The sequence below is a fragment of the Astyanax mexicanus genome, chromosome 1, assembly GCF_023375975.1.
Source record: "Astyanax mexicanus isolate ESR-SI-001 chromosome 1, AstMex3_surface, whole genome shotgun sequence".
Lineage (NCBI taxonomy): Eukaryota > Metazoa > Chordata > Actinopteri > Characiformes > Acestrorhamphidae > Astyanax > Astyanax mexicanus.
The window spans coordinates 48,487,171-48,512,458 of record NC_064408.1 but is presented as its reverse complement, the minus strand read 5'-3'; the positions used below and the strand labels follow the sequence as shown (position 1 = coordinate 48,512,458).

The window sequence follows — 25,288 nt, the reverse complement described above, 5'->3', positions numbered from 1 at the left end:
CTTGCTCTTTCTGTGTGGGTAGAATGTTGATCCAAACATCACTCCAAAGCCTAATCAGCACAAGGCGTCTGTGAGCTGATGTATCAGAACCGAGTCGCTGGGCTTTCCTCTGGCTGGCTTCACATGTATCGGAGGAAGCATGTGCTAGTCTTCACCCTCCTGGCGTGTTGGGGCATCGCTAGTGATAAAGGGACTCCTAATGAGTGGGTTGGGTAATTGGCCGTGTAAATTGGAAAGAAAATGTGATAAAATAATTAATATAAAGAGCTAGCATTATATTAAGCACTCTCTCCACCATTTAAGATTATCTTAATACTACAAATATAAAAAAAGAAACTGTCTGGATCAGTGGGCAGTAGTGCTTTAATTACAGTTCAATATTTTTGGTGCAGCAAAAATTGTCTAGAAGTGGTCTTTTACACAGGCACAGAATTTCAAGCACATCTGCCAGATTCATATCTGTGTGAATACATGATGAAAAATGTTCGATTTGGGTCACTTACCCACTGTGTGAATATAGCCTCACAGAATCAGAATTTGTTCACACTGATGGTGAATGAAGACCGATATCTGAAAAGTTTTAAGTGCGTATGTTAAGTTAACGATTTTATTAGGTTTAACTCTATTTTACCTGCATCAGTATCACGTATAAAGCTCAGAAGTAAGTCCACTAAATAAAATGTCTGCATTTGGGAAACTGTTGAGAGTCAGCAAGTTTCCGTACAGCCAAACATTTTACACTAAACCTCACTGTAAATAACTGTTTATATCTCACTGTTTGGGTTATGGTAACTTCTACTTGGATTTTCTCTTTAAGAATTATGTGTAGGGCTAAAAGTTGAGCAGAAAGGCTTTTGTCCATTTGGTCGCACTGGCTATAACTCACAGGCTCTTTCAGCGCTATGATGGTGCTTCATTAGGAACGTTGTCCATATGCTGTGATGAAATAAATTGAGGGTGTAAATGACTCGTTGTCATTGAGACGTGTGAGGGAGATTCTTGCACTGTGCCTCGGGCGATCCGGCCTTAATTTGAGCTTTGTCTGTGATCTGGGGCTGCCTGCGGGACGTCCTTCCCCACCCCCCCACTAAAGGTGAAATACTGAAAATAATCCCTTTAAGTTGCCCATTTTCTACACTATCCTTGCCTTTGTTTCCTCTGTGCATGGAGGACAGTTCTTTCTTTCTCTCTCTCTCTCTGTTTCTCTCCCCACATTCTCTCCCTCTCTTTATCATTGTATCACCCACTCCCTCTGTTTCTGTCTTTCTCCCTGTCTCTCTGTATGTCTCTTTCTCGTTCTGTCTTTCTCCCTGTGTCTCCCTCTTATCTGTCTCTGCCTCTCTCTCTATGCCTATTTCTCATTGTATCACTCTCTTACCCTCTGTTTATCTTTCTCCCTTTGTCACCTTTCTCTGTGTCTGTCTCTTTATTCTCTGCATTTCTCTCTGTTCTTCTCTTACCTTCCCTGTTCTCTTTGTTTATTTCTCTCTCTCTCTCTCTCTCTCTGTTTCTTGTTGTATCATCCTCTTCTGCTGTTTCTATGCTATTTTCCTGTGTTTCCGTTTTCTGTGTCCGTCTCTTTCTTCTCTGTATGTTTCTCTGTCTTTTTTGGTTTTCTCTCTGTTTCTCTTTGTATCACCCACTCTGTCTTTCTTTCTGTCTCTCTGGCTGTCTCTTTCTCGTTCTGTCTGTATGTCTATGTGTCTCCCTCTTATTGTATCACTTTTCTCTGTCTCTTTCCAGTTCTCTTTGTTTCTCTCTTTGTTTCTGTCTTTCTACCTGTCTCTGTCTTTCTACCTGTCTCTGTCTGCCTCTTTTTCTTTCTGTCTATAAGTCTATGTCTTTCTTATACCTGTCTCTTTCTCTCCCTGTCTCTCTCTCTTTCTGTTTCTGATTGTATCTCTCATATGTTTCAGTTTTTTCCCGTTTCCTTTATCTGTGCCTGTCTTTTTCCTCACTTTGTCTTTGTGTATCTCTGTCTCTCTTACCTGTCCCTTTCTCTTTGTTTCTCTCTCTTTTTCTCGTTGTATCACCCTGTCCCTCTGTTTCTGCCTTTCTCCATCTCTCTGTCTGTCTCTTTCTGTCCCTTTGTTTATCTCTCTATGTTTCTTATTGTTTTGTCTCCTTTCTCTGTGTCTTTAACTTTCTTCTCTGTGTGTCTCTCTATCTCTATACCATCTGTTCATTTATCTTTCTGTCTGTCTGTCTGTCTGTCTGTCTCTGTTTCTCATTGTTTTTGAACATTGTTTTGTTCTTTCTCCTGTTGCTCTCTCTTTTTCTCTTTCTGTTTCTTTTCTCTCTAATTTTCCATTCTGTTTCTCACTCTCTCACTATTTTCTGTCTTTCTTTCTGCCTTTTCTTCTTTTTGTCCCACTCTCCCTCTATTTTTGCCTCCCCCCACCCCCGAGTTGTAGGTAGACTATTTAAAAATAAGCTTGTCAGTACTTACTGAGGGCTCAACATCTTCATTCTTAAGTAAACATGTGCTCTGCTCCGTGTGTGTGTGTGTATGTGTGAGTGTGTGTGTATGTGTGTGTGTGTGTGTGTGTGTGTGTAAGAGAGAGAGTTTGTTAAGTATGCTCATGATGCCGGAGGGGCAGTTTGATCCAAACACCAGCTGTTGTAAGATGTGAGCACAAGCTCACTGATCTGTTCTTCCCTGCCCTCTTTTTTATGTGAACTCAACTGTGAAAGAGGCTCTAATTCTCTCTCTCTCTCTCTCTCTCTCTCTCTCTCTCTCTCTCTCTCTCTCTCGCGCAGCCTGTGGCCGTGGCTTCTATAAGTCTTCGTCTCAGGATCTGCAGTGCTCGCGCTGTCCGGCCCACAGCTATAATGACAGGGAGGGCTCCTGGAGATGTGACTGTGAGGATGGATACTACAGAGCGCTGTCTGACCCACCATCCATCGCCTGCACCAGTAAGTGGAACCACACACACACACACACACACATACACACACACACACACACACACTCATTCAACATTTTACACAAAACCCCCAAAGAATCCATATTTTTGGAATATAACGATATTCCATATACTAAAACATATAAAGAAACCAATTGAGTTTTAAATTTAGGTGCGCGCACACACACACACACACACACACACACACACACACACACACACACACACGCACACACACTTAGGATTGATCGTAAAATACCCTCATTGGTCTTTTTCCCAAAACCACTGATCTGCTCTTCATCAAGCCCAAATTCAGACATGTGCTCCTCCCTCTTGTTCCAATATGTCTTTATGACCCTCTTTCTCTCTCTCTCTATCTCTCTCTCTCTCTTTCTCTCTCTCTCTTGCTCTTTCACTCTCTCTGTCTGGTAGCTAATGATCAGTGGGGCAATTTGCTGTTTCCCGTCAAATTAGATTGCAATTACTGTCAGAAATGGAAGCCACAGGACCCAGACACCCTCCCCTTCATACGCATTTTCTCTTCTCTTCTCTTCTCTTCTCTTCTCTTCTCTTCTCTTCTCTTCTCTTCTCTTCTCAATACTTCTTTTGTGCTTTTTCCACACTTTAATTAGCTACAGTGTTCTTGTTCTCTTCTTTTCATTGACTGCTTCTTACATCCTCTTCTCTACATCTTTTTTTCTCTTCTCTTTTCCCCTCCATCCACCTCTCTCTTTCCCTTCCACCACTTTTTAATTTTGGCAGCCACTGATGACTTGTTTACACAATCAGGCCAAGGGAAGAAAGAGAGAGAAAGAAAGATGTTGGTAGGTGGAGGGGTTCACATGCCTCTTAATCTGCCACAAAACAGGTTTGTTCAGAACCACGGGCTGTTTTTTTTCTCTTTCTGCACTTAGAATGAAGGGGGATAACATGAGGATAATCCTGCAGTAGTGCATTAGGAGGAGGAGGAGAGGTAAGGAATAGCTGACTCAGTAAACACAGAAAGGAACAAGAGAGGAGAGATTTGGCCTTCATCATCTGACACAGGATCAGCCTTGTGTTTTTTTTTTTTTATGAAATTCAGTGACAAGTTTTACAAGGATTCCCCTGAGAGAGAGACGCTTGTCGGGTCTGGGGACTTTTTGAATAAAAAATATCGAGAGCAAGGCTGTTCACACTGTGTCATACATACTGCTATTATTTTAATGCTTTTTTTTTAAACTGATGCAGTACTGATGTAGAGCACATCACCTATGAAAGTCTAGTTTATTCAGATTACAGATGGTAAGTGGTAATCATCAGGGTTCAAGCACAATACACTATGCTATGAAGCCCGTAAAGCACCAATGATGTGTAGTGTTTTTGGATGCAAGGGGTTTTAAAATGAGTTTTTTTATACGTAACCTGGATTTGCATAGTTGTTGAACTCCACAGTAAGTAATTCACAGCGATTACCCACAGTGCAGCAGAATGTACATGTCAAAATGAGAGTTTTCCAGAATGGTGCTGCCAGAACTCACTGCAGGGGTTTGCTTTCTGAACTGTTACCTTTTCACTGTTCGTGAGATTTCATGTCTGAAGCTTCTCATACATTTACCTTTCTCTCTCTCTCTCTCTCTCTCTCTCTCTCTATTTCTTTCTCTCTCTAAGTATTTCTCTCAAATCCACACCCTAAACACTTTCAAAAAACACATACCGGCTTCATTTGTGACCAAATCAAAAGACAGGAACACACTGTAAGCAATTTTGTGTAATTGTTACCCTCTACACTAAATGCGCAGGAACGTGGGAAAGCCTGCTTCTCTCTCTCTCTCTTTCTCTTTGTGAGCAACAGATCCCTTGCTCATGGCTAGATTGTGGTTTCCGTGTCTGGCAATGAAAACATTCACTTCGCTTCTCTTGTGGATCGAGGGCAAACACAGGCACACACATAACACACACTGAAACACACACACACACACACACACATGCAAGACTGGACTGCAAAACCATCCCTCCCTTTTTTTTTTACTTCAGTAGCTTCTGTTTTTTTCCAACAAAACTAAAGACAAAAAAGTTCAGTTTATCAGGTAAGAAATACTTATTTCCTTAGATTTGCTCTGGAGATTCAAGATCAATGTAGCTTATGACTGCTTAGCTCTGTGAACTCTTCTTAAGCACTATATATAAAAAATATATACAAGCACATGAGCTTTTAATTCAGTTCTCACAACTAGTGAGGGTTTGCTTGTAAAACTGCACATATTAGAACATTAGAACAGATGAAATTAAACATAAATACAGCAAAAATGAGAAAAATTATAATTTGAAAGTACATAGAGTACTTAACTATATCTTTGTGAACTAGTTTAAGGATAAAAAGCTTTCAGGTTTGTTTTTGTATGTTAATAGCATTCATTCTAATAACTTTCATGCAGAAATTTCCAAATTCTTATAGTATTTATTCTTATTCTTATTCTTAGAGTTAATGAGAAGGAAAAAAAAAAACCTTTTGATTCTCAGTGGAAATTAGGGCAATACAAAGAATTCCAGGTCATTTTGGGGCATTTTCATTGGTTCATTAATCATGAAAGTTTGCCACAATAATCACAGCACATGGTTAGGAAATACCCACACTTGTACAAGTTGTGAGCTCTTATCTTGTGATTGAGGTTAAATACTGGGCAGTGTGCTCATGGCAAGGCAAGGTGAATTACTGAAGTTCATGAGTAAGGCTTGATAATGGTTGTCAGATCGATGGGACACTCCCATTTTTGTGGTGGTATGGTTATTTAGCATTTCTTAGTCCACATTGTCACATAAAAAAGGCATTTTCATATCAGACTTTCATATTAGACTCTTGATTGGTCAGATGCCTCTGTTCATTTGAACTTTCTGTTCATTTGTCCACACCCTGCAATCGAGTGAAACACAGCCAGTGACACTCGAACAGCTTCATTTCGCCAAAGTTTTAACGTGCAATTAGGTTGTCACAAGAGGAGGAACTTTAAAATCCTGTCCATTAGCCCGAAGCCTCTAACCCACCGTGTAAGGCTTCGCTCTTCAAAAGTTTTATCTTAATTATCTCTGGATTAAGTTATTGTGGCCGTGTGAATTGTCTGGGATGAAGCCTTTCGTTGGGGGATTTAGAGTCGTGGGAGCCTCGCCGGTAATTGGAGGCGAATTTACATCTGCTGAATAAACATCCACATAGACAGCTTTTAAATGAACGTGTGTAAGCTTGAAGAACCTTAGGCCTTAGACAAACAGACACATGCAGGCACACACAAACGCACACAAACGCACACACACACACAGTCACACGTTCACATTCACACAAACGCAGTTCTTCAGAACAGGGATTAAGACCCAGAGCAATAAAATTCAGATTGCAGCAGAGGAAAGCAGACGACTGAGATTCTCCAGCATGTGCACAAAGAAGAGGCGCACAATTGTTCAGTTGGGAAAAAAAAAACAAAAAAAAACTACAACATAAACAACACTAAATCTATTCACAAACGGCTTTAGTGTGTTTATTTTGGCCCATCCCCAAATAATCCCTGCTTTAGTCTCAGGCAGCGCTGTGAACTAATGAGATACATCAGAAGACTGCTGTTCCATCTGAGGGATCGAGGGGAAAGGGGGGTGGGTGAGGTGTGGGGTGGAGTGGGGGCTTATTTACCTGGATGGGCAGACGAGGGCTGATGACAGGTTTCAGAGGCATCAATCATGCAACAGCTGTGCACTGAAAGCTGCCACTGTGCAGGGTCTCTAAAGGGCAGAGAGAGAATGAGAGAGAGAGAGGGGGGGCGGGGTGGTAGAGATAGAGCAAGGGAGGAAATGAAATAAAGAATTTGTGAGAAATTAAAGAGAGTGAGTTAGATCGGGAGAGAAAAAGCAAGAAGGGGAGAACCTGAGAAAGAAGAGAGTGAGAGAATGTGAGAAAGGAGACGCAGCCAATAAGAGAAAGAAAAAGAAAGACATTAGAAGCAAATTCGATTGGACAAAAAGGGGAGACTGAGTAAAAAAATGGGAAAAATCTGTGAAAGACAAAGATAGTGGGAGAATCAGTGAGAAAGAATAAATAACAGTAAGAAGAAAAGACAAAAAGAGGAAATAGATTAGAGATTAATTAATTCTAATTAATTTAATTAAGGATATTTAAAAAAGTAGAGGAACCCTTTTTAAGGAGCATTGCTGTGAGGATTTGATTGGATTCAACATTTAAAAAAACATTAGTAAGGACAGTGTATTGGATAATTAGCACACCACCTCATCCCCAACTCTTTAACTCATCCCTAAAGTATCCCTAAACAATCAATCCAGAGAACACAGTTCCATTACTTCACAGCTCAGTGCTGGGAGGATTTATACTCTATAGGATTTATACTCTATAGGCTCATGTTTCTAATCTAGAGAGTCCTATTCTATTGGCAGTAGTCAAGCTGTAAGTGCATTGTGCATTTGCACATCTGTGTCAGCAGTGGGTACAATGCAAAGTAGCTAAATGCAGTCATTAGAAGGTTGTAGTCTCACATTTGGAGAGGTAATGTAGGTAAAGACACAGATATGGATACATTTATGTAGAATGAAGAAAATAGATGAGTAGTAGTAGTGCTACAATTATTATTATACCATAGTTAGTTCCAACTCACACTGAGAGGCGTTCTATGAGTGCTGCTATCAGCCGGTAATGTACTGTAACCGAAGCTCTCCATGTATTACTCCACCACATACAGGTAACTTAGCAACAATGCAGCGCTTACAAACCAAACAGTGCAGCTACAAACAGAGCAGCAATGGAACTATTTTAACTCGCAGAGTTTTTATATCCAAACAGATCATATTTTCTCCTCCTCTTTAACTCAAAATCTTACAATAAACAGCGATAATGGAACTGTGGTATAATCACAATAATACACTCGAGGTTCGTGCTACAACATGTAATATTGGCACTGCTGTGCTGATCTCTGACCGCAGCACAGCAGTGCCAATATTACATGTTAAAGCATGATCCTTAAATAATTGCTTAAATAATAAGCATCCAGTGTATACATCATGTACAGTATATTGTGTACAATATGAGAGTAAACCATATCTGAGAATCTGACTCTATCTGAGCGAGATCTCAGGCCTCCCTCTTTCCCCTCTTCTATTGAACCAGTCACTGAAGCTAGTCAAGTCGTTGACTCGTCGTCAGTCCTTCCACCTCGCCAGCATTTGCTGTGGGATGGCTGCCCAGCTTTAGCCCCTCTGTCCTATTTCCCCTGGCACTGCAGCAGCAGGGCCAGAGTTCAGCCGCCACCTTTAGTAGATTAGGGATTACTGCCTGCTTGATTTCAGCAGCGTCCGAATGCAACCAGCCAGCTTTCCACCGCTTAGCCATGCTTAATTAGTGACTTGACTTCTAATAGGCGGAGCAGGTCCAGGACTGCCAAGCCCAGCTCTCAATACAGCATTCCAAACTTAAGCCTTAAGTCTAGGCACAACACACACACACACTCACACACTCAGTCTCAGGATCAGCAGTTGACCTAATTAACATTCTGTCACTAGAAAGTAGAGGGTGGAAAAAGCCCAGCGCTTTCTCCTCAGCCTTCCGACCAGATCGTCTTACTTCCAGAATAGACTTTTTAAAAATAAAAGTGCCTAAAGGATTCTTGGCTTGCACATTTGGTTGTGTTGGTTCTTTAATCATGCGCACACTTCTCATTGGCTAAAATAGGTCTTTGAAACGCCAATAATTTAACATGTTTAATTTAATATTAGATGCTAGTAGATTTAGGGCTAATATGAATACAGAGGTGCAAATGACGTTCCTGCACAGTAGAGACATTTACTCCAACAGAAGGATAAACCTTTTTAATACATTAAGAAACTACAGCTCTGGAAAAAAATAAGAGACAAGTTAAAAATGATGAGTTTCTTTGATTTTACCAAATTGAAAATCTTTGCAATATAATTAAGAGGAAGATGGATGATCACAAGCAATCAAACCAAACTGAACTGCTTGAATTTCTGCACCAGGAGTGGCATAATGTTATCCAAAAGCAGTGTGTAAAACTGTTGGAGGAGAGCATGCCAAGATACAGGAATACTGTGTTTAAAAACCAAAGTTATTCCACCAAATATTGATTTTTTGAAACTCCTAAAACTTTATGAATATGAATTTGGTTTCTTTGCATTATTTGAGGTCTGAAAGCTCTGCATCGTTTTTTTGTTATTTCGGCCATTTCTCATTTTTAAAATTTGGTAGAAATGTTGTCCGTAGTTTATAGAATAAAACAACATTGTTCGTTTTATTCAAACCTATACCTATAAATAGCAAAATCAGGGAAACTGGTTCAGAAACTGAAGCGATCTCTTAATTTTTTCCAGAGCTGTATGACATATCAACTGCATGTCTATTAAATACAATAGAACTATGTGCTAAATGTAAATAATGTTTCATTTAATGCAACCCTACACCTTAGCCTAACCAGGAATCTTAACATTTTAAGGTTTTGGTTAGGGTTAGGTTTTAGGGTTGATTAATGGTTGAAGTGAGGCTTAGCAATAAGGTTAGGATTAAGCTTAGATTCTATTAAGTTCATTTAAATGAGCTAATTCGTCTCCAAATACACTTGTCCACGTTTGTCCACATTGTGTATTACCTTGTCTCCTCAATATATTAAACTGTATCATCCATCCTTATTATAATTAACCACAGTGTCACCTTAGTAACTCTGTAAACTACCGATATTTAACTCCATCCATTCACACAGAAGTTATAAGGAGTGTTTCAACCTAGAGTATGTATTATTTGTACCTATTTACATATCAGACCTAAATATTGTGGATGCTATTATTTATTTACAGTTTAGTTTTAGCAGATAGCATGAACTTTTCACTTAAACAGAAACTGGGCCGATTTTAAGTTATTATAAAATTGAACTAGTCCTTTAGCAACATGGTTGTTTTAGAGACCTTGCCAGTGGGGGAAAAAAACAACAACATTTATTATTATTGAATGAATAAAAGGTTAAATACTAGAAAAGCCTTTAGCCATTTATTAAACTCTATTATTTTAATAGAATATATGTATTTAAAGAACCATCTATTGAAAAGTCCAAAAGCAGCTCTTTTATATCATGAAGCTGTTTGACCTTCTCAGGGGGCTGGTGGTGGTGAAAGTGTTTCATTGTTTGTATCACAGATTCTAACCTTGTCCTTGGTGGTAGAGAGAGATATGGTTGCCTGTACGTGTGTGTGTGAGTCTGAGTTTGTGTGTGTATATGTGTGTGTGTATGTGTGTGTGGGTCTGTGTTAAGCACATCAATGTTTGGCACTGAATCTGTAATTCATGGCTCTTCGGCACCATCAGAAATCACAGGTTCACTCAGCCTCGCTCCTCCAGAGTCAACTTAACGGCCCCCTGTAGAGGAGACGTGCACACACACGCATACACACTCATTCACACACTCACACAGACACTCCGGCAGTACGTGATTGAGACATCACAGTCTGCGAGGGCAATGGAAGATTAATCCGTGAAATGAAAGTTCTGTGGGAGGAGAGAGAGCGAGCAGGAGAGAGAAAGAGAGAAAGAGAGAGAGAGAGAGAGAGAGTGAGGGAGAACAAGGATGAGTCGAGAGTGCTCTGTCGTGTTGCATAGCAGGTGAGGTTCACCCACAGCTACAAATTTCATATCCCAATAATTACCTAACCCTTTATCACGATTAGTCTTTTTAGGTGATAACAGTAGAGAGGTCTGCGCTGCATGAAAGTAAAGCCTAAAGCCAACCATGGGAGTTTAAGACTTGATTAGAACAGGTTGATTTGAAATCCGAACCGAAGGGAAAGAAAAATCATGACACGCGAGAGCGAGCAGGCAGCGAGTGAGAGGAAGACAAAGTACACACTAGACCCACACTAGCAGAGTGCGAGTGTAAGAGTGCACGAGACAGTTAGAAAAAGATAATGATACAAAAATATGTGTATAAGAGAGAGAGACAGTTAGCAGTTCAAAGTGTAAGAGTGGGAAAGACATGTATGTAAAAGGTGTGCATGTGGGAAGAGAGAAAGAAAGAGAGAGGGAGAGAGATTAAGCCCAAGACTGTACACAAGAGATATTGCGAGAGTGAGACTCGCATGTAAAAAAAAAAAAGAAAAAGCACATGCGTATGATCTCTTCAGTTTAATTTTTTTGTTTCTTTGGTTTAATGCTGCTTGAATGATCAGATGAAGTGATTCTGATATTTCCATGTTCGCAGTAGCTCTTGTATCAGTGCCATTAGCAGCATCAAAATTGGTTACTCAGGTAACAAAAAACAGCATGGACATGTTGACCATGCAAATTTGACCATGCAAAACATGAAATATCTTTATATTGTTCATACTGTTTGCTTTGCTTGTTTATTATTTTTCGGTCCCAATTTTTGGTGTAGACACATGTTATTAATACATTACTATAAGTATTAATATTTTTACATACTAGTCTTACATAATGTTACAGTTCAATTACAGTTGTACAGGTTATGTAATTACACATGCTTATTAGTGTTCGTGTGATGTAGCGGAAAATTGTGTCCATCTTCCGATAATCAAACTGACTAGGATTTTTTTTTATTTTAAAACAATCACAGCCCTTATTACATATCAGGAAAGAGCTCTTGGATAAAAATTTAACTCATGTGAACATGTGAAATGTGAAATTATACTCACTCTATTACACACAAGTTAAATATTGACATTGGCACTTATGGCACACTACTTAACCTGTACAGCTGTAATAAACGTGTATCAGTGAGCACTATATCAGTAGTTACAGTGTTATTACATGCATTAGCTTGTTTATGTGTAATTTTACAGTTATTATAGACACTTATTATAAAATTGGACCTAAATTCTTTTTAATATGAGCATCCTGTATACATTTTTTTTCCTGATATGGTGTTATAATTGTATTAGGGCTGCAGATTATTTTGGTATTTTGGTCGACTAATCTGTCGATTATTTTTTCGATTAGTTGAATAGTTAACGATAATTTCTACCACGTCCTCCATCTTTATTTGCTGTGTGTACGGCTCCTGTTTCTAGCTTTCTCTGTCTTCGCTTCAGCTAAACGCTTCAGCTAAATGCTTCAGCTAAACACAGCATTTAAATGGCCCTCAAATGTCCAGAACATTGTTTAAATTGTTATTTAAATGTGGAAGGTGTTGACATTTAGTGAGGAAATATGTAATCTGGTGTGTTCAGGCACTTTTGGAGACATAGGTTGAGTTGCAGACCTAAATTGCTGGCTAAATCATTGAGACTGAGGATGAGACTGGACAAGGAGACACCTCCCGAGGCCTTGGGTCTTTCACGTAGAGACGTTCAGCTCCTTTGTGTATTTCAGATGGACCGCGTGTGTTTTCATTAACCACAAATTGCAGAAATAAATCGCATATTAAAGAGACGTAACCACAGGCATTTATGTTATCACTTGCTTGGATTAATTCTGTGTGATATCGCAGGGCATCCAGATAGTGGAGTGGCTCTCGAATCATCTGAGGGATGTTGTTTATTTATAGGCAATCTTCACCACTCCACATCCAAAAAGGGAAGAGGATGCGCTAGTGGAGCCATTTCTCTTATCATCGCAGGTAGCCATGGAAATGCTAGATAAACACATCCCGGGAGGTTAAGTGTGTGTTTGTGTGTGTGTCAGCTCTCTCCAACAGACAATGAAGGAGGAGGGACATCATTAGCATCTGTAGGTGAGGTTGTGAGAGATGGAGATAAAGACATGGAGAAAGAGAGAGAGAGAGAGAGGATGAGAGAAAGAGACCTCCCCCTCGACACTCGACACAGGTGTCCCTTTCATCTGATCCGATCATGTATTCTTTCTCTCTCTCCTCGTCTGATGAATATGGAGGGATCTGTTTGTGAGAGAGAGAGAGCAAGAGCGAGAGAGTTGTGTGTCTCTGCCATTAGTCTTAATAAGGGGCACATTGTAAGTGCCATATTATTCATCCCCCCCATTCTGCCGCCTGCTTTTTGCCCTCATACATATGAATGGTGTGTTCTGCTAGTAAATGTGTTAGGTTTTGAGGTGCAGCCACCTGCCCGCAGGGCGTTCTGGGACAGGACATACCGCCAGAGCTAGAGTGAGGTTTGCATTAAAGGTCCTGCACATCCAAAATACACAAACTCACATACATAATCATTAGTCAAGTCAAGTCAAGTCAAGAGGCTTTTATTGTCATTACATCTGAGTACAGGTACACAGTGTGATGAAATTACGTTCCTCCGGAACCATGGTGCAACATAGAACCACAAGCAATAGACAACATAAAGTGCAGGAGTGTCGACAGTGCAACATAAGAGATAGGTTGTTGGTTCTGCACAGGTCCGTCAGCCACTGCACCTCCTCTCTGTATGCTGACTCGTCGTTCTTGCTGATGAGGCCAACTACAGTTGTGTCATCAGCGAACTTGATGATGTGGTTTGAGCTGTACTTTGAGCAGAGTGAACAGCAGTGGGCTGAGCACACAGCCCTGGGGGGCGCCGGTGCTCTGTATGGTGGTGCTGGAGGTGTTGTTTCCAATCCTGACTGATTGTGGTCTCTCAGTCAGGAAGTCTAAAACCCAGTTGCAGAGGTAGGAGTTCAGGCCCAGCAAGCTCAGTTTTCCGATCAGATGCTGAGGGATGATGGTGTTGAATGCTGAACTGAAGTCGATGAACAGCATTCGAACATAGCAGTCTTTGTTGTCCAGGTGGGTGAGAGCCAGGTGGAGCGCAGTAGAGATCGTGTGTTGATCTGTTTGGACGATACGCAAACTGCAGAGGGTCCAGTGAGGACGGGAGCTGTTTTTTGATGTGCCTCATGACCAGCTTCTCAAAGCACTTCATGATGATGGGAGTAAGTGCAATGGGACGGTAGTCATTAAGGCAGGACACTTGAGACTTCTTCGGCACAGGGACGATGGTGGTCGTCTTGAAGCACGTCGGCACGATTGCAGTACTGTTGAAAATGTTTGAGATGTTTGAGATTGAGATGTTGAAAATGTCAGTGAGAACATCCGTGAGTTGTTCTGCACATCCTCTGAGCACTCTGCCAGGTATGCTGTCTGGTCCTGGGGCTTTCCGTGGGTTGACTCTGAGTAGAGTTTTCCGCACATCAGCTGAGGACAGGCACAGTACCTGATCGTTTGGAGGAGGTGTAGTCTTCCTTGCTTTCGTGTAGTTCTGTGCTTCGAACCTTGCGTAGAAGGAGTTCAGTGCATCTGGAAGGGAGGCATCACTGTTACAAGCAGGGGAGGGTGACTTGTAGTTGGTGATGGTCTGGATGCCCTGCCAGATGCGCCGAGTGTCAGTAGTGTCCTGGAAGTGGGCGTGGATTTTCTTTGCGTAGGTGCAAAGAAAATAAAGCAGTCAGCTTTAGCAATGCTTAGGTTTATCATTGACATTGAAAAGGTTGATTTTTTTGGACTGTTTATTTAAAAATGGCAATCACTTGGGCTCAAACGCTACATAGCATAGTGTTACACAAAATCTGAATTTGGCCATGCAGTGAACATACACACACTTATGATCACACACACAGTGGTTTAGCGAATGCTTGTGCCGAAGGCTGTAGGCATCCATAGCTGAGGCACCTAGTGAGTAGTGAGCATTGAGGGCCTGGCCCAAGGGTGCAAACATGTCTGAGTATCGAACCCACAACCATGTAATTGATAACCTGGTTCTCTTACCACTGCCTGACTAAAAAAGAACATAAAACTATAAATAACACAAATTACCGTCTTCTTTGCACTATAAGGCGCACTTTCAACGAACGTCTATTTTCTGGTCTATTTTCATGCATAAGGCGCACTGAATTATAAGGTGCATTTTAAGAGACAATATAAGGAACTTCTGATTCAGCAGGAGGTTAGCTATCTAAGATAAGTAAAGCTAAGCTAAGTAAACAAAACTGTAATAAAAAGTCAAACGAGCGCTGAGTGATAATCTACACAGATTTCTCTTCAGAAGACGGTTTGTTCTGGTTATTTACAGTAAGCTTAGATTCCTGAATTTCTCAAGCACTAGCATTAAGGCCGGAGAGTTAGCATTAGTGGCTAACTGCTAGCGGTTAGCGGATAATGCCGCCCAACAGCACTACACTGCGGAACCCTAAATGCATGTTCCAGTAAGCCAGAGCGATATTAGATAGCGGTTCTACCCATGTAGCTTCTTTTAACATGATAAACACACAGACTACAGTCTGATATACTCACCTCTGAATAGTGAAAGAGCTAGCACAGTAAGTGACTAATGCTAATGCTGCTCCAGCAGTGCTAGCCGGAGTTAGCAGCAGGCTACAGGCCGATAATACTGACCTCTGAACAGGGAAATAGCAGTTAGCGGCTGATGCTAATACTGCTCCAGCTCCAAGGCTGGAAAACTAAACTGAAACTCCTGTATAATGCTGTACTTCAGCAGAGTGGCTTTACTGCTCCATACAACCTGACTGGTAAAATTCATACATAAAATGCACCAGATTATGAGACACGCTGATGATTTTTGGAAAATTTAAGGATTTTAATTGTGCCTTATAGTGCGAAAATTAGGGCATGTCTTAAAAATCATGTTTATTTTTTGGTTTCCACTTGTATTTGTAAATATAGGTATTTAATACCTACCACCGTATATAAGTGCACCAAAGTGCACAGTGCTAGCCTTAAGAAAAGCTAAAAAAAAAAGGGCATGTGATCAGGCCTAATATAGAGCCATTAAAACATGTCTTGATCGCCTCCATACTCGTTCCGGACATCTCTACCCATAAAACCAGCGCAGCCTCCTCTAAACCATGCTTTAATAAAGCGGATATAGAGCAGGCAGTGAAATGGCTGGAACAACATTATGGTGATAGAATCGAGTGTCTGCTGGCTGTGGGAGGACAGTGGAGGCTGGATGTAAGTCATTATTTTATGAGATGAGCTTGGGTGTCTGGTATTGCGTAGGACAAAGAGATGACGCCTTGTTTTCCGCCATCGCGGGCAGCTGGTTATTGTAGCCCATTTAAGCCCGTCATGGCCCATGCTGTTAACTCCATAACTCACTTTTAATTCCCACTCATAAATTCTGGCTTCGATTCAGACTCTGAGTCTCGCCTCCTGTCAAAAGCATAAACTTTTACTGCTCTCCTCGCGCCTAATCGTTACACGAGAAGCTTGTTAACCTTTCCGTCTGCTAATTAATTTACCTGCTCAGACGAGAGTTCGGGTGGGAACGGGATGACGGTCTTATCGGTAAAGATTTTTTCTTTTTTCTTTCCACGTTTTCTCCCTCAAAGTGAATCCCGAGGCTCGTTATTGAGTTGTTTCACTACTCTGTCTCTTCCCGGTCTGCTCTGACCTTGGCAGCTCTCGAGTCTTACTCCCCCTGCATTCTGGAACATCTTGGAGTATCTGGGTTACAGTATAATTGCGTGTCAGTATTTGCCAGGGGGCTGGATTCTGCAGGTCCCCATGGCACGTAAATACAGCAGGAGAGAGAGGAGAGGAATAATCCAGTGCGCGTACCCAGTGTCGCTGTCACTCTTCTTATCGTGAGGGTTACATAACTCATCTCTCCTCTCTCTTTCTTCTTCGTTCCTCCCTATCTCTTACTGTCTCCCCCTCTCTCTGCGTCTCTTTGTTGTCCTCATGGCTCTTTCTGTCTCTCTGTCTTCTGCAGGGCCCCCTTCAGCTCCTCAGAACCTGGTCTACAACATTAACCAGACCACCGTCACTCTGGAGTGGAGGCCGCCGGCCGACACCGGGGGCCGAAATGACGTCACCTACCGGATTATCTGCCGCCGCTGCAGTTGGGAGCCGGAGGAGTGCGTCCCGTGCGGTGGAAACGTGGCTTACACGCCGCAGCAGAGCGGCCTCACCGACACCGAAGTCACAATCAGCGAACTGCTGGCCCACGCCAACTACACCTTCGAAGTGGAGGCCGTCAACGGCGTCTCGGACCTTAGCCGCACACAGAGACTCTTCGCTGCTGTCAGCATCGCTACCAGCCAGGCCGGTAAGACATCACCATGCTTTTTACTTAAGTATCTTGGGAATCTTGCTCCTAGTCCAAGGGTTTTTCATATTCATTGAAACCTTCACACCTTTTTACATAACAGCTTCAAACTTTAAACGACATTTTACTTTGGAAGATCTTCTGGAAAACTTCATGATAATCCGTGGCTAGTTGGGTTGTTGTGAGCATATTGTAGAAAAAAAGAAACATACATTGATATCAGGGTTGTTTTATAGGGTTTATTTATAGGCTAGTATGTAGATTTTATTTACTTAACAACCGTTATAGCATCTCTAAATGGAATATTTGTTTCATAGTCTGTAATCACTATATATATGTACATAACTTCTACTGTTTATTTATATATATATATATATATATTTTTTTTTTTTTTCTGTATCAGCATCAGCACATTTTTGCATGGCAAATGTCAGATATTATTGTTGGTCCAATGTTCCCATATCGATACATTCCTAGTGGTGAATTAGATGCAGTGCAATTAATTGGAGGCACATGTTGGTTTAAGGAACCAAATCTGACAGCATTCAAAACTCAACACTGTCGAACATTTTGCCACAGGGATGGCCGTGCCCACAGAAAACAGGGGCTGTCCCAAACCACAAACTAAAGCACTAAGTAGGGCGGTAAAAAACAAAATGTGCCAGCAACAGTGCACAAGAACTTGAAACGCAAGGGATCAGGCAGTGAACAGCAGTGTTACATACTGCGTTTTCTTCGATCCATGTTAAAAATAATTTATATACAGCTACACAGCTGTTATGGTAGTGTGTTATCTAATGTTTTATATTTTCTCTTGACAAGTGTAAATATAGCTTAAACTCATAAAACAGATTTTTGGATGGTTGCAAAGATTATCCTTGCTTTTTAAAAAGCTTAACAAATACAGTTGCTTGTTGCTGATTACAGCTTCTTTGCCAGTTGGGCAGCTGCTTTTGTTAGCATTGGTTTTCTCATACTGTTATTGTGGTCTGTTCAGAACTGTACAGTGCTAACCTGACAACAATGCTAACTACTCATGGTTCTAGTGAACTAGAACTAGTGAAATTACTCAATTACTCAATAGTGAAACTACTCAAATTTTTATGCATGATGCGTGAGTATTGTTTAGTCTAGCAGCAATTAACCAATGATCTATCTTGGTGTGCTGTCTGGCAGAAACATACCTGCAGCTTTCATGACTCAGATTAAGTCAGAATAAGTGGTTAATGGAAGTGAATGGGTTTAGTCTGGAAACAATCAGCGTCTGGAAAACAGGACTCTTCACTCTTGAGATCACGTTGCAATCTGGACTAGTGCTGAGTCACGTCTCCAGAACCAGACCTTGTGAGGTATTTGACCAGAATCTGATTGGCTACGTGATCAGGCCTCCTCTTAGCCTGAGTGATCTTCGAAGACAGGACCTACCTCTGTGTTTATAACCTCCCTCCAGTCGTGCGGAAATTCTCAATATTTGTAATTGAGAGAAGTGGTTTCGCACTCATGCGGCGGCCACTTTGGTGTTCCTTGATTTTCGCTGTGTTGCTTGGCTGGACGGCTCTCTCGTCGTGAGGCTGTGTAATTTCGCGCCGGCACTTTTGGCGTGCTGTACTTACCTCGGTGGGAATAATTTGACAAATTATTTGGCAGCAGTTTTCCTGCAGTTCATAATTTGCGGTTGGATACCACGGTTAGCGACGGAGCATGATAAATAATACAAGTCACGGAAGGATTCCCTCATTTCTTTTTTCTTTCTTTATTTTATTCATTTTTTCTCCGTTTTTTTTTCCACATCAGAAGCACATGAAACCTTGTAGGACCATTTAAAGTGACAGACTGACATTTCTGTCAGTTTCTTGCTCTTTTTCTTTTTTTTTTTTCTTGGAAAGCTCGACAGTTTTTTTTTGCACATTATTCTGACAAATTAAACCAGTGGAGTTTTTTTTTCTCTATTTTTTGTTCACATGCTGTAGTAACATTATTAACCCAGCAAAAAAAAAGAAGAAAAAAAAGCTCTCAGGCAGCATGAAGCAGTGCGTGTCGTTCTTTCCACCCCTATCTCTCTTTCTCTCATTTTCTCTCTCTTTTCTTTACCCTCTGGAGAATTGGTCATATTTAACTGCTGTATCGCTGTCTGCACATGCCCGAGAAAAGTCGTACCAGACCTCTTTTTTTTTTTCTTCTTTTTTGTAATGAACTATTTTTATGGATCCTCCAAACAAGATTTCTCTTTCATGCTCAAGCACCCATGAAATCCAATTTGCCATAAAGTGCATACTGACTATGGTCATTAATAGGGGTTAGCTGAGTCTGATAGGCTTGGTGTTTTACTGTAAGTACAATTGCGAGCACACACACACATACACACACACACACAGACATATTTGGCAATGAGTAATCTGTTTTTGATACTAATTTCAGCTTGAGATGTTATGGGTGGTTGCTTCTTATTGAGCAATAGGTCTCAGATCTCAGCTATAGACACAGCTATAGCAATACAATGCTTTGTCCTTTGTTTCTTTGATAGAAAAGGAGAAAAGAAAATAACTGCTGGTAGACAGAGGGATGAAGGAGGTATGGAAGGATGCAGGGATGAAGGAGAGGAGATGAGGGAGCGATGATGTATGTTCAGTGACAGGGACCGTGACAGAGACACACAGTGGAGCGAGAGACTGCAAGGGCACACGGGCAGAGAGAGAAAGTCACAGAAAAAGAGAGAGAGAGGTGAAGAGAGAGAGAGAGAGAGAGAGAGAGAGAGACCTTGATCTCAGCCTCGGCCACTTGTAATTATGCCTGGCTTGCTGACAACAGACAATTACTCCAGCAACCCTGTGCAATATAGAGTCATTAATTATTGTCAGATTGAAGAGACTGTATTTTTCGGAACTGATAGCTACCCCTTTTCAAACCGGCCATCATCCTTTACCCGTCGTTCGTTTCCTATCAGAATAAACAGGCAGGACCTTAATCCACCAAGGGGATTAAGGGAAAGACAGAATACATGACCACGATCTAAACAACCCTAAATAAATTCAGAAAGTCACCTTCGCTCTCCGAGCAACAAACTGACGTTTCTGATACAGTGGCCCGCATCCATGAAGGCAGCCTGATTGTAATCAACACAGTGCGCTCTTTGTTTTGACTTGAAATAGAGGAATTTAACCCTCTCTGGCCACCCTCGATTCCCTGCTCACTCAAGCCTCTCCATCTCAATTTTATCCCTGGGTTGCCACAGCAATGCTTGGCTGCTTCATAAAGGGAAGAATAGGGCTTCCTGAAACCAGGAACCTGCTGCTGTTGCTCGGACAGCCTGGCCCACTGTCGTTGAAGCTAGCGACTGTATCCCACCTCCCCCCCACCTCCCCCTCCCCCATCCCTCTGCCCATAGGCCTCAAAGAGATAGCTTTGCAGCAAAATCGAATCTGCGCAGCTCCACCTCCGTACGCCAAATGTAACCAGAGCGTGTTCGGTTCCTACGTTTTGCTCTGGAGCTACGAGGCTAGGCTAGCTAATGCAGCTAATGAGTAATGTGAGATTTAAAAGTTAGCGTGCAAACCAGACTTATAGCCTTAAACTATGCCGGTTTGTTAGACTATCACGGAAAAATGGCTTATATGGTTTCTGCTAGTGTAGGATGTTTATAAAATTAGACAGAACTTGAGGCGTTGCTGGAAATAGTAGCAGCAGTAAGTCTCTGAGTCCAAAGTATCCAATAGAGCGGCAGAAGCAATACAAGCCAATCCAACTTCAAACCACTTTAAACAATGTGGTTTAAAGGTGTGTGCTGAATTGGGTTTGGAGTTGTCACAGTGCCAATTTGTATAGTATAACTTTGACATTACGCAAAGAAACTTTCATAGCATTTAAAGAGTGGGGGGGGGGGGGGTCTTAATAATAGTAAACATTGTATGACCATTGAACCCAGCTCTAAATAAATCATTTTAATGCAGTCGCATCTGTGTTCATGTTACAGTTGTTGATTCATTCTCCAATGAATTAACCCACTGAAACCCAGTTGCTTGAAAACGGGTTAATGCATGCTTCATGCACATCTTTTTACGGAAGTATTCATCAGCTATTACAGTTTTAAAAAATATGGGAAAATTGTGTCTATAAAACTATTGTTTTATAAAGAAACAACAAGCACATGTAACACCTCCAAATAGCCTACATGGGGGCTCAAGCATGCCAATGACATCTGAGAGGAGTGAGCCCGAAAGAGAGCAACAGAGCGAGAGAGTGAGAGAGAGATAGACAGAGTGACAGAAAGAGAGAGAGATGCCGTGGTTTCTAAAGAAATAAGGCTTTTCTTATTACTAATGCTAAATAGCTCAATAAATACAGCATGTCCACTAACTGTGGGTAATGGTTGGCAAGTATACAGAAAAAAGAGAGATCTGATAAAGCGCAACTTACTGAGAGAGAGAGAGAGAGAGAGAGAGAGAGAGAATGAGAGAGAGAGAGATGATGATGATGATGAGCCGCTCTGCATTTTAATCAGGGATAGCGCGGGGTGAAGGTGTGGGGTGCGCTTGCAGACAGAGATGCATCTGATGAGGAATTCACACCTCCCTTTAATTACCCTTATGTTACTTTCTCATGCAGAGCAGAGAAAGAGAGATAGGAAGAGAGACAGAGAGAGAGAGAGTGCAAGTGCGTGAGAGGGGGCTTGCGAAAGAGAGAGAGCGAGAAAGAGAGAGATAGGGAGCGCTCTAAGTATTGTTCCTCTGAAACCTAATTACTTCCCGCTTCTGTTTTAAAAGGGTTTAAATAGCTACTGTTTTTCAACCAGCAGGTTCATTATCATCACCTCTTTTTTATTCCTTTTTTTCCCTTTCTGTTCCTCCTATTCGCTCTGCTTTTCTTCCCTGCCATTACTCTTTCACTGATAGACAACTGTGAATATGAATCTGTGAATATGAATCTCATTTTTTTGTATCTTTTTTTTTTTTTGGCTCAAGAACTTACATGGGAAGTTCGACGGAGAGCGTTTCAATCAGCCAGCTATTGTTACTCAACAGCTCTACAGTATGCAGTTCTCTAAATTCTTCCTTTCCTTTTTTTCACCGTCTCTCTTTCTCCCCTCGTTCCCTTTCTGTCTCTCTATTTGTCTCCCTTTCCGCAAACAACATCCTTTGTTCCGTGCTCTTGAGTATGAATCGCTCGCACAATAAGCATTAATATTTATTCGCTATGTTGCTCCTGCATCCACTATGCCGGGTTTAAAAAAAAGAAAAAAAAAAGCATTTCAGAGAACACTGCAAATTCTGGACTTGAATCAGATTGTGTGTGTGTGTGTATGAAAAAGATAGCAAGCAGTAGAGCACAATAAAGTGTTTGTTTGTACAGTAACCTCTATAAAGACAGAGTGTAAAAACCCTATGCTAATGGATTTTTACTGTTAACTCTACATGTCAGACATGTACTGGGTACAGTCTGCTCTGACGGATGGTGCTGGCTAGGTTATATAAAGCCTGGCATTGTGCATAGAGATGGCATATCAATGTGGATGGGTATCAATATTGCATATCAGAGGCAAAATGACTTTTAATTTGAAGAGTAGCTACACTAGGACTTCATAATACAAGCCTGAGCACTGTATAATACATTTATTAACAGACAAGTATTAATGAACACCTTCTGTTAATTATTCATGAGTGCTTTATACTATGTGTTTATATCGTGGCTGTTCTATGAAAAACACATTTTGACGATTTTTAGTTTACTACAAAATTCGGACAGACAAACTTTCCCCTACACTGTGCAAAATGACCTGAAATAAGCTATTTTTACATTTACTTCCACTGAAAGTTTACAAGGTTTTTCCTCTCTCCTGTAAAGTTGCTGTTTTGGAGATAAGTGTTTTTCATTGGACAGTTTATACATAGTAGCATAACTGTGGTCTATTCCAGTCTATTTACTTGCCAATTAGCATCATCATTTCAATGATAGGTAATCCTCCTTTTGTCAAGGCAGTGTCTTTTGAAAGGCTCAGAGAAGACATGCAAAGCATGACTTCATCTTTTGGAACCAGCCATCATGCAAAAGTAGGACTGAGGAATGATTTTGGGGAAAAACTTCAATCAGTTCAATCACAGTTTCTTTTTTTCTGTGTTGGATATTTTGCAGTATTAAAAAAATGCTGAAATTTCCACCAGGTTTCATCAGATTTCCCCAGAAGTCAATGATCCTGAGTCATGGCATTAATAATGCACTCTCTATATTATCCAATATTGCAGTAAAAAAATTAATATTGGGTAGCTACAATCATCTGCCTTTGGTATTTATATTATAGAAAATGGGAACTGTGTGAACTGATTTTTTTTTTCTTTTTTTTTTCTAATTCAAGTAATCCATTAATTCAAGGATTAGTAGGTTTCATACATTGGTATCAGTAGCAGCTGATGCTGAATATATTTCTACATTAGAAAAGACAAATAATGCATGTCTCTTATATTTATATATTTATATAGAAAAATAAAATGCAACTCTAGGCACATTACAGAGCTCAGGTCTTTTCCCTCCTTTGGCTCTAAAACAAAACAGACCCAAACAAATGGGAGCTATTCCGCAGGGTCTGTCATCTTGTATGCTAACCTCATTAAGGTGTTAGCATGATCGCGTTAGTACAGTTTCTGGATCAAGGCTGGAGTTCTGAAACCCAGGGCTTTATTTCTTCTTCCCAGACTATTTTTGGCTAATCTCGGTAGGCCCAGGAGTTGCGTAATCTCATCTGTACTTAGAGGAGTTAGGAATCTGGATCCAAAGCTCCATCGTCCAGGCGCTCGGTGGAAAAACGAGCTATTCCCTTCAGTTCTTCTACCCACTGGTTAAAAAAAAATGAGAGAGAGAAATAAAAATAAAGGCGCGCTCGCACAAACCAATATGAGCGAGCGTTCGGCTTTGATCCGCAAAGCCTCTCCGCACACGCTGAGTGTAAGGAGGTAAATAGCGCTCTGAGTGCTTGTCTCCTTTGCTGGAGGAGACTAGCTCTTATCAAAGCGTACTCCAGTGGGCCTTGCTAGCACTGTGAACAAAAATGACACAAAGCAAAACAGTTGTTCTCGCCTGGTGGTGGGTAATAACCAACTGTGTTTAAGCACAATTTTGGATGGATTTGGGCTTTTTCAGAGTATTTTTTTAAACTCAAATAGTTTTTTCTTCAACTCGAGAAGCACAACATTCTGAGAAGAGAAATCTACTTTACATTTATAAGTTCACACTAAGAAAAAAGAGTACAAAGCTTTTTGCTGTGGCCTTACTTTATATTGATGTATAAAAGAGTACCTTTCTGTGAAAGTCCTTTTTTTGTACCCATGTTTTTTTTTTTTCTACCATTGTACATTGTCACCGACTGAATACGTATGTGTTAAGAACTTGATGATCCAAAATTGTTTGGCTTTCAAATAAAAAATGTATAATTTATATATATATATATATTTTTTTGTTTATTAGCACAGTGAAACAGAACACAGAATGTACCGTTTGGCTGGTCATATGGTACAAATCTGTACTTTCTGCTGTTAGAAAAGACTTTGTACTTCATAAAGAACAAACATGGCCTGACCGTGTAAAGACCAATATCATACCTTTGAGGGTACAATTATGAAACGTGCACCTTTGACTACAAGAAAGTACTTATATTGTGTTTTTTAGTGTGTAGTTTTAATGTCTATGTTTTTATTTGTGACTTTTATGCTATTCTACTACTTGATGCTACTTTGCTGAGTAACACGTCCTGTGACTCCTGTATTCACAGTTCACCATTAGTGCTCGCACTAATGTACCTATGAACCAAACCCAACACTAGTGCAGAATAAGTGTTCCCTAACTACATTTTTACAACTACAATTCTTTATATGAGATTTCCTCACTTAATTTAACAAGTAGATATGTCCTTTTCTGGTCCAGTGGACACGGTTCAGGGCAAATCCAGGCATATTTTAATTAAACATCCTGCATTGGCCTTTATAGTCTGATCCAGATTCAATCCTTTGTTTTTACTGCTCTGTTCTAGTAGAGCTCCCTCGGGTGTAGAGCTGGGCAACTAATAAAAAATGAATCAAAATTGACATTGAGAACCTGTAGTCAATATAGTCTTCTCCATGTTTATATATATATATATATATATATATATATATATATATATATATATATATATATATATATATATATACGTGTTTTAAAATTCTGTTAATACTTATATCACTGAGTGTATGTCCAAGTATTATCACACACTATCACGTATGTAGTCCATGGAAGCTACATGGAAGAATACTCAAACACTGAAACTGGAATGTAGTTCTAGTGCTCTTACTGCATTAGAGCCAATTTTCTGTCTTTCTTGCCCAAAACTCTTCTAAAATGAGTGGAGATATACAGACCTC

At 40.6% G+C, this 25,288-nt stretch overlaps 1 protein-coding gene across 7 annotated transcripts in view; it reads left to right on the top strand.

The window, feature by feature from the left end:
* Positions 1-25,288, top strand: part of epha7 (eph receptor A7) — a 132,654-nt gene that overhangs the window by 28,079 nt on the left and 79,287 nt on the right. For all 7 annotated transcript variants that reach the window (XM_049479371.1, XM_007254920.4, XM_007254921.4 and 4 more), the window contains exons 4-5: positions 2,761-2,916; positions 16,569-16,904. In XM_049479371.1, the coding sequence (XP_049335328.1) occupies positions 2,761-2,916; positions 16,569-16,904 (492 nt within the window). The remainder of the gene's footprint in view (positions 1-2,760; positions 2,917-16,568; positions 16,905-25,288) is intronic.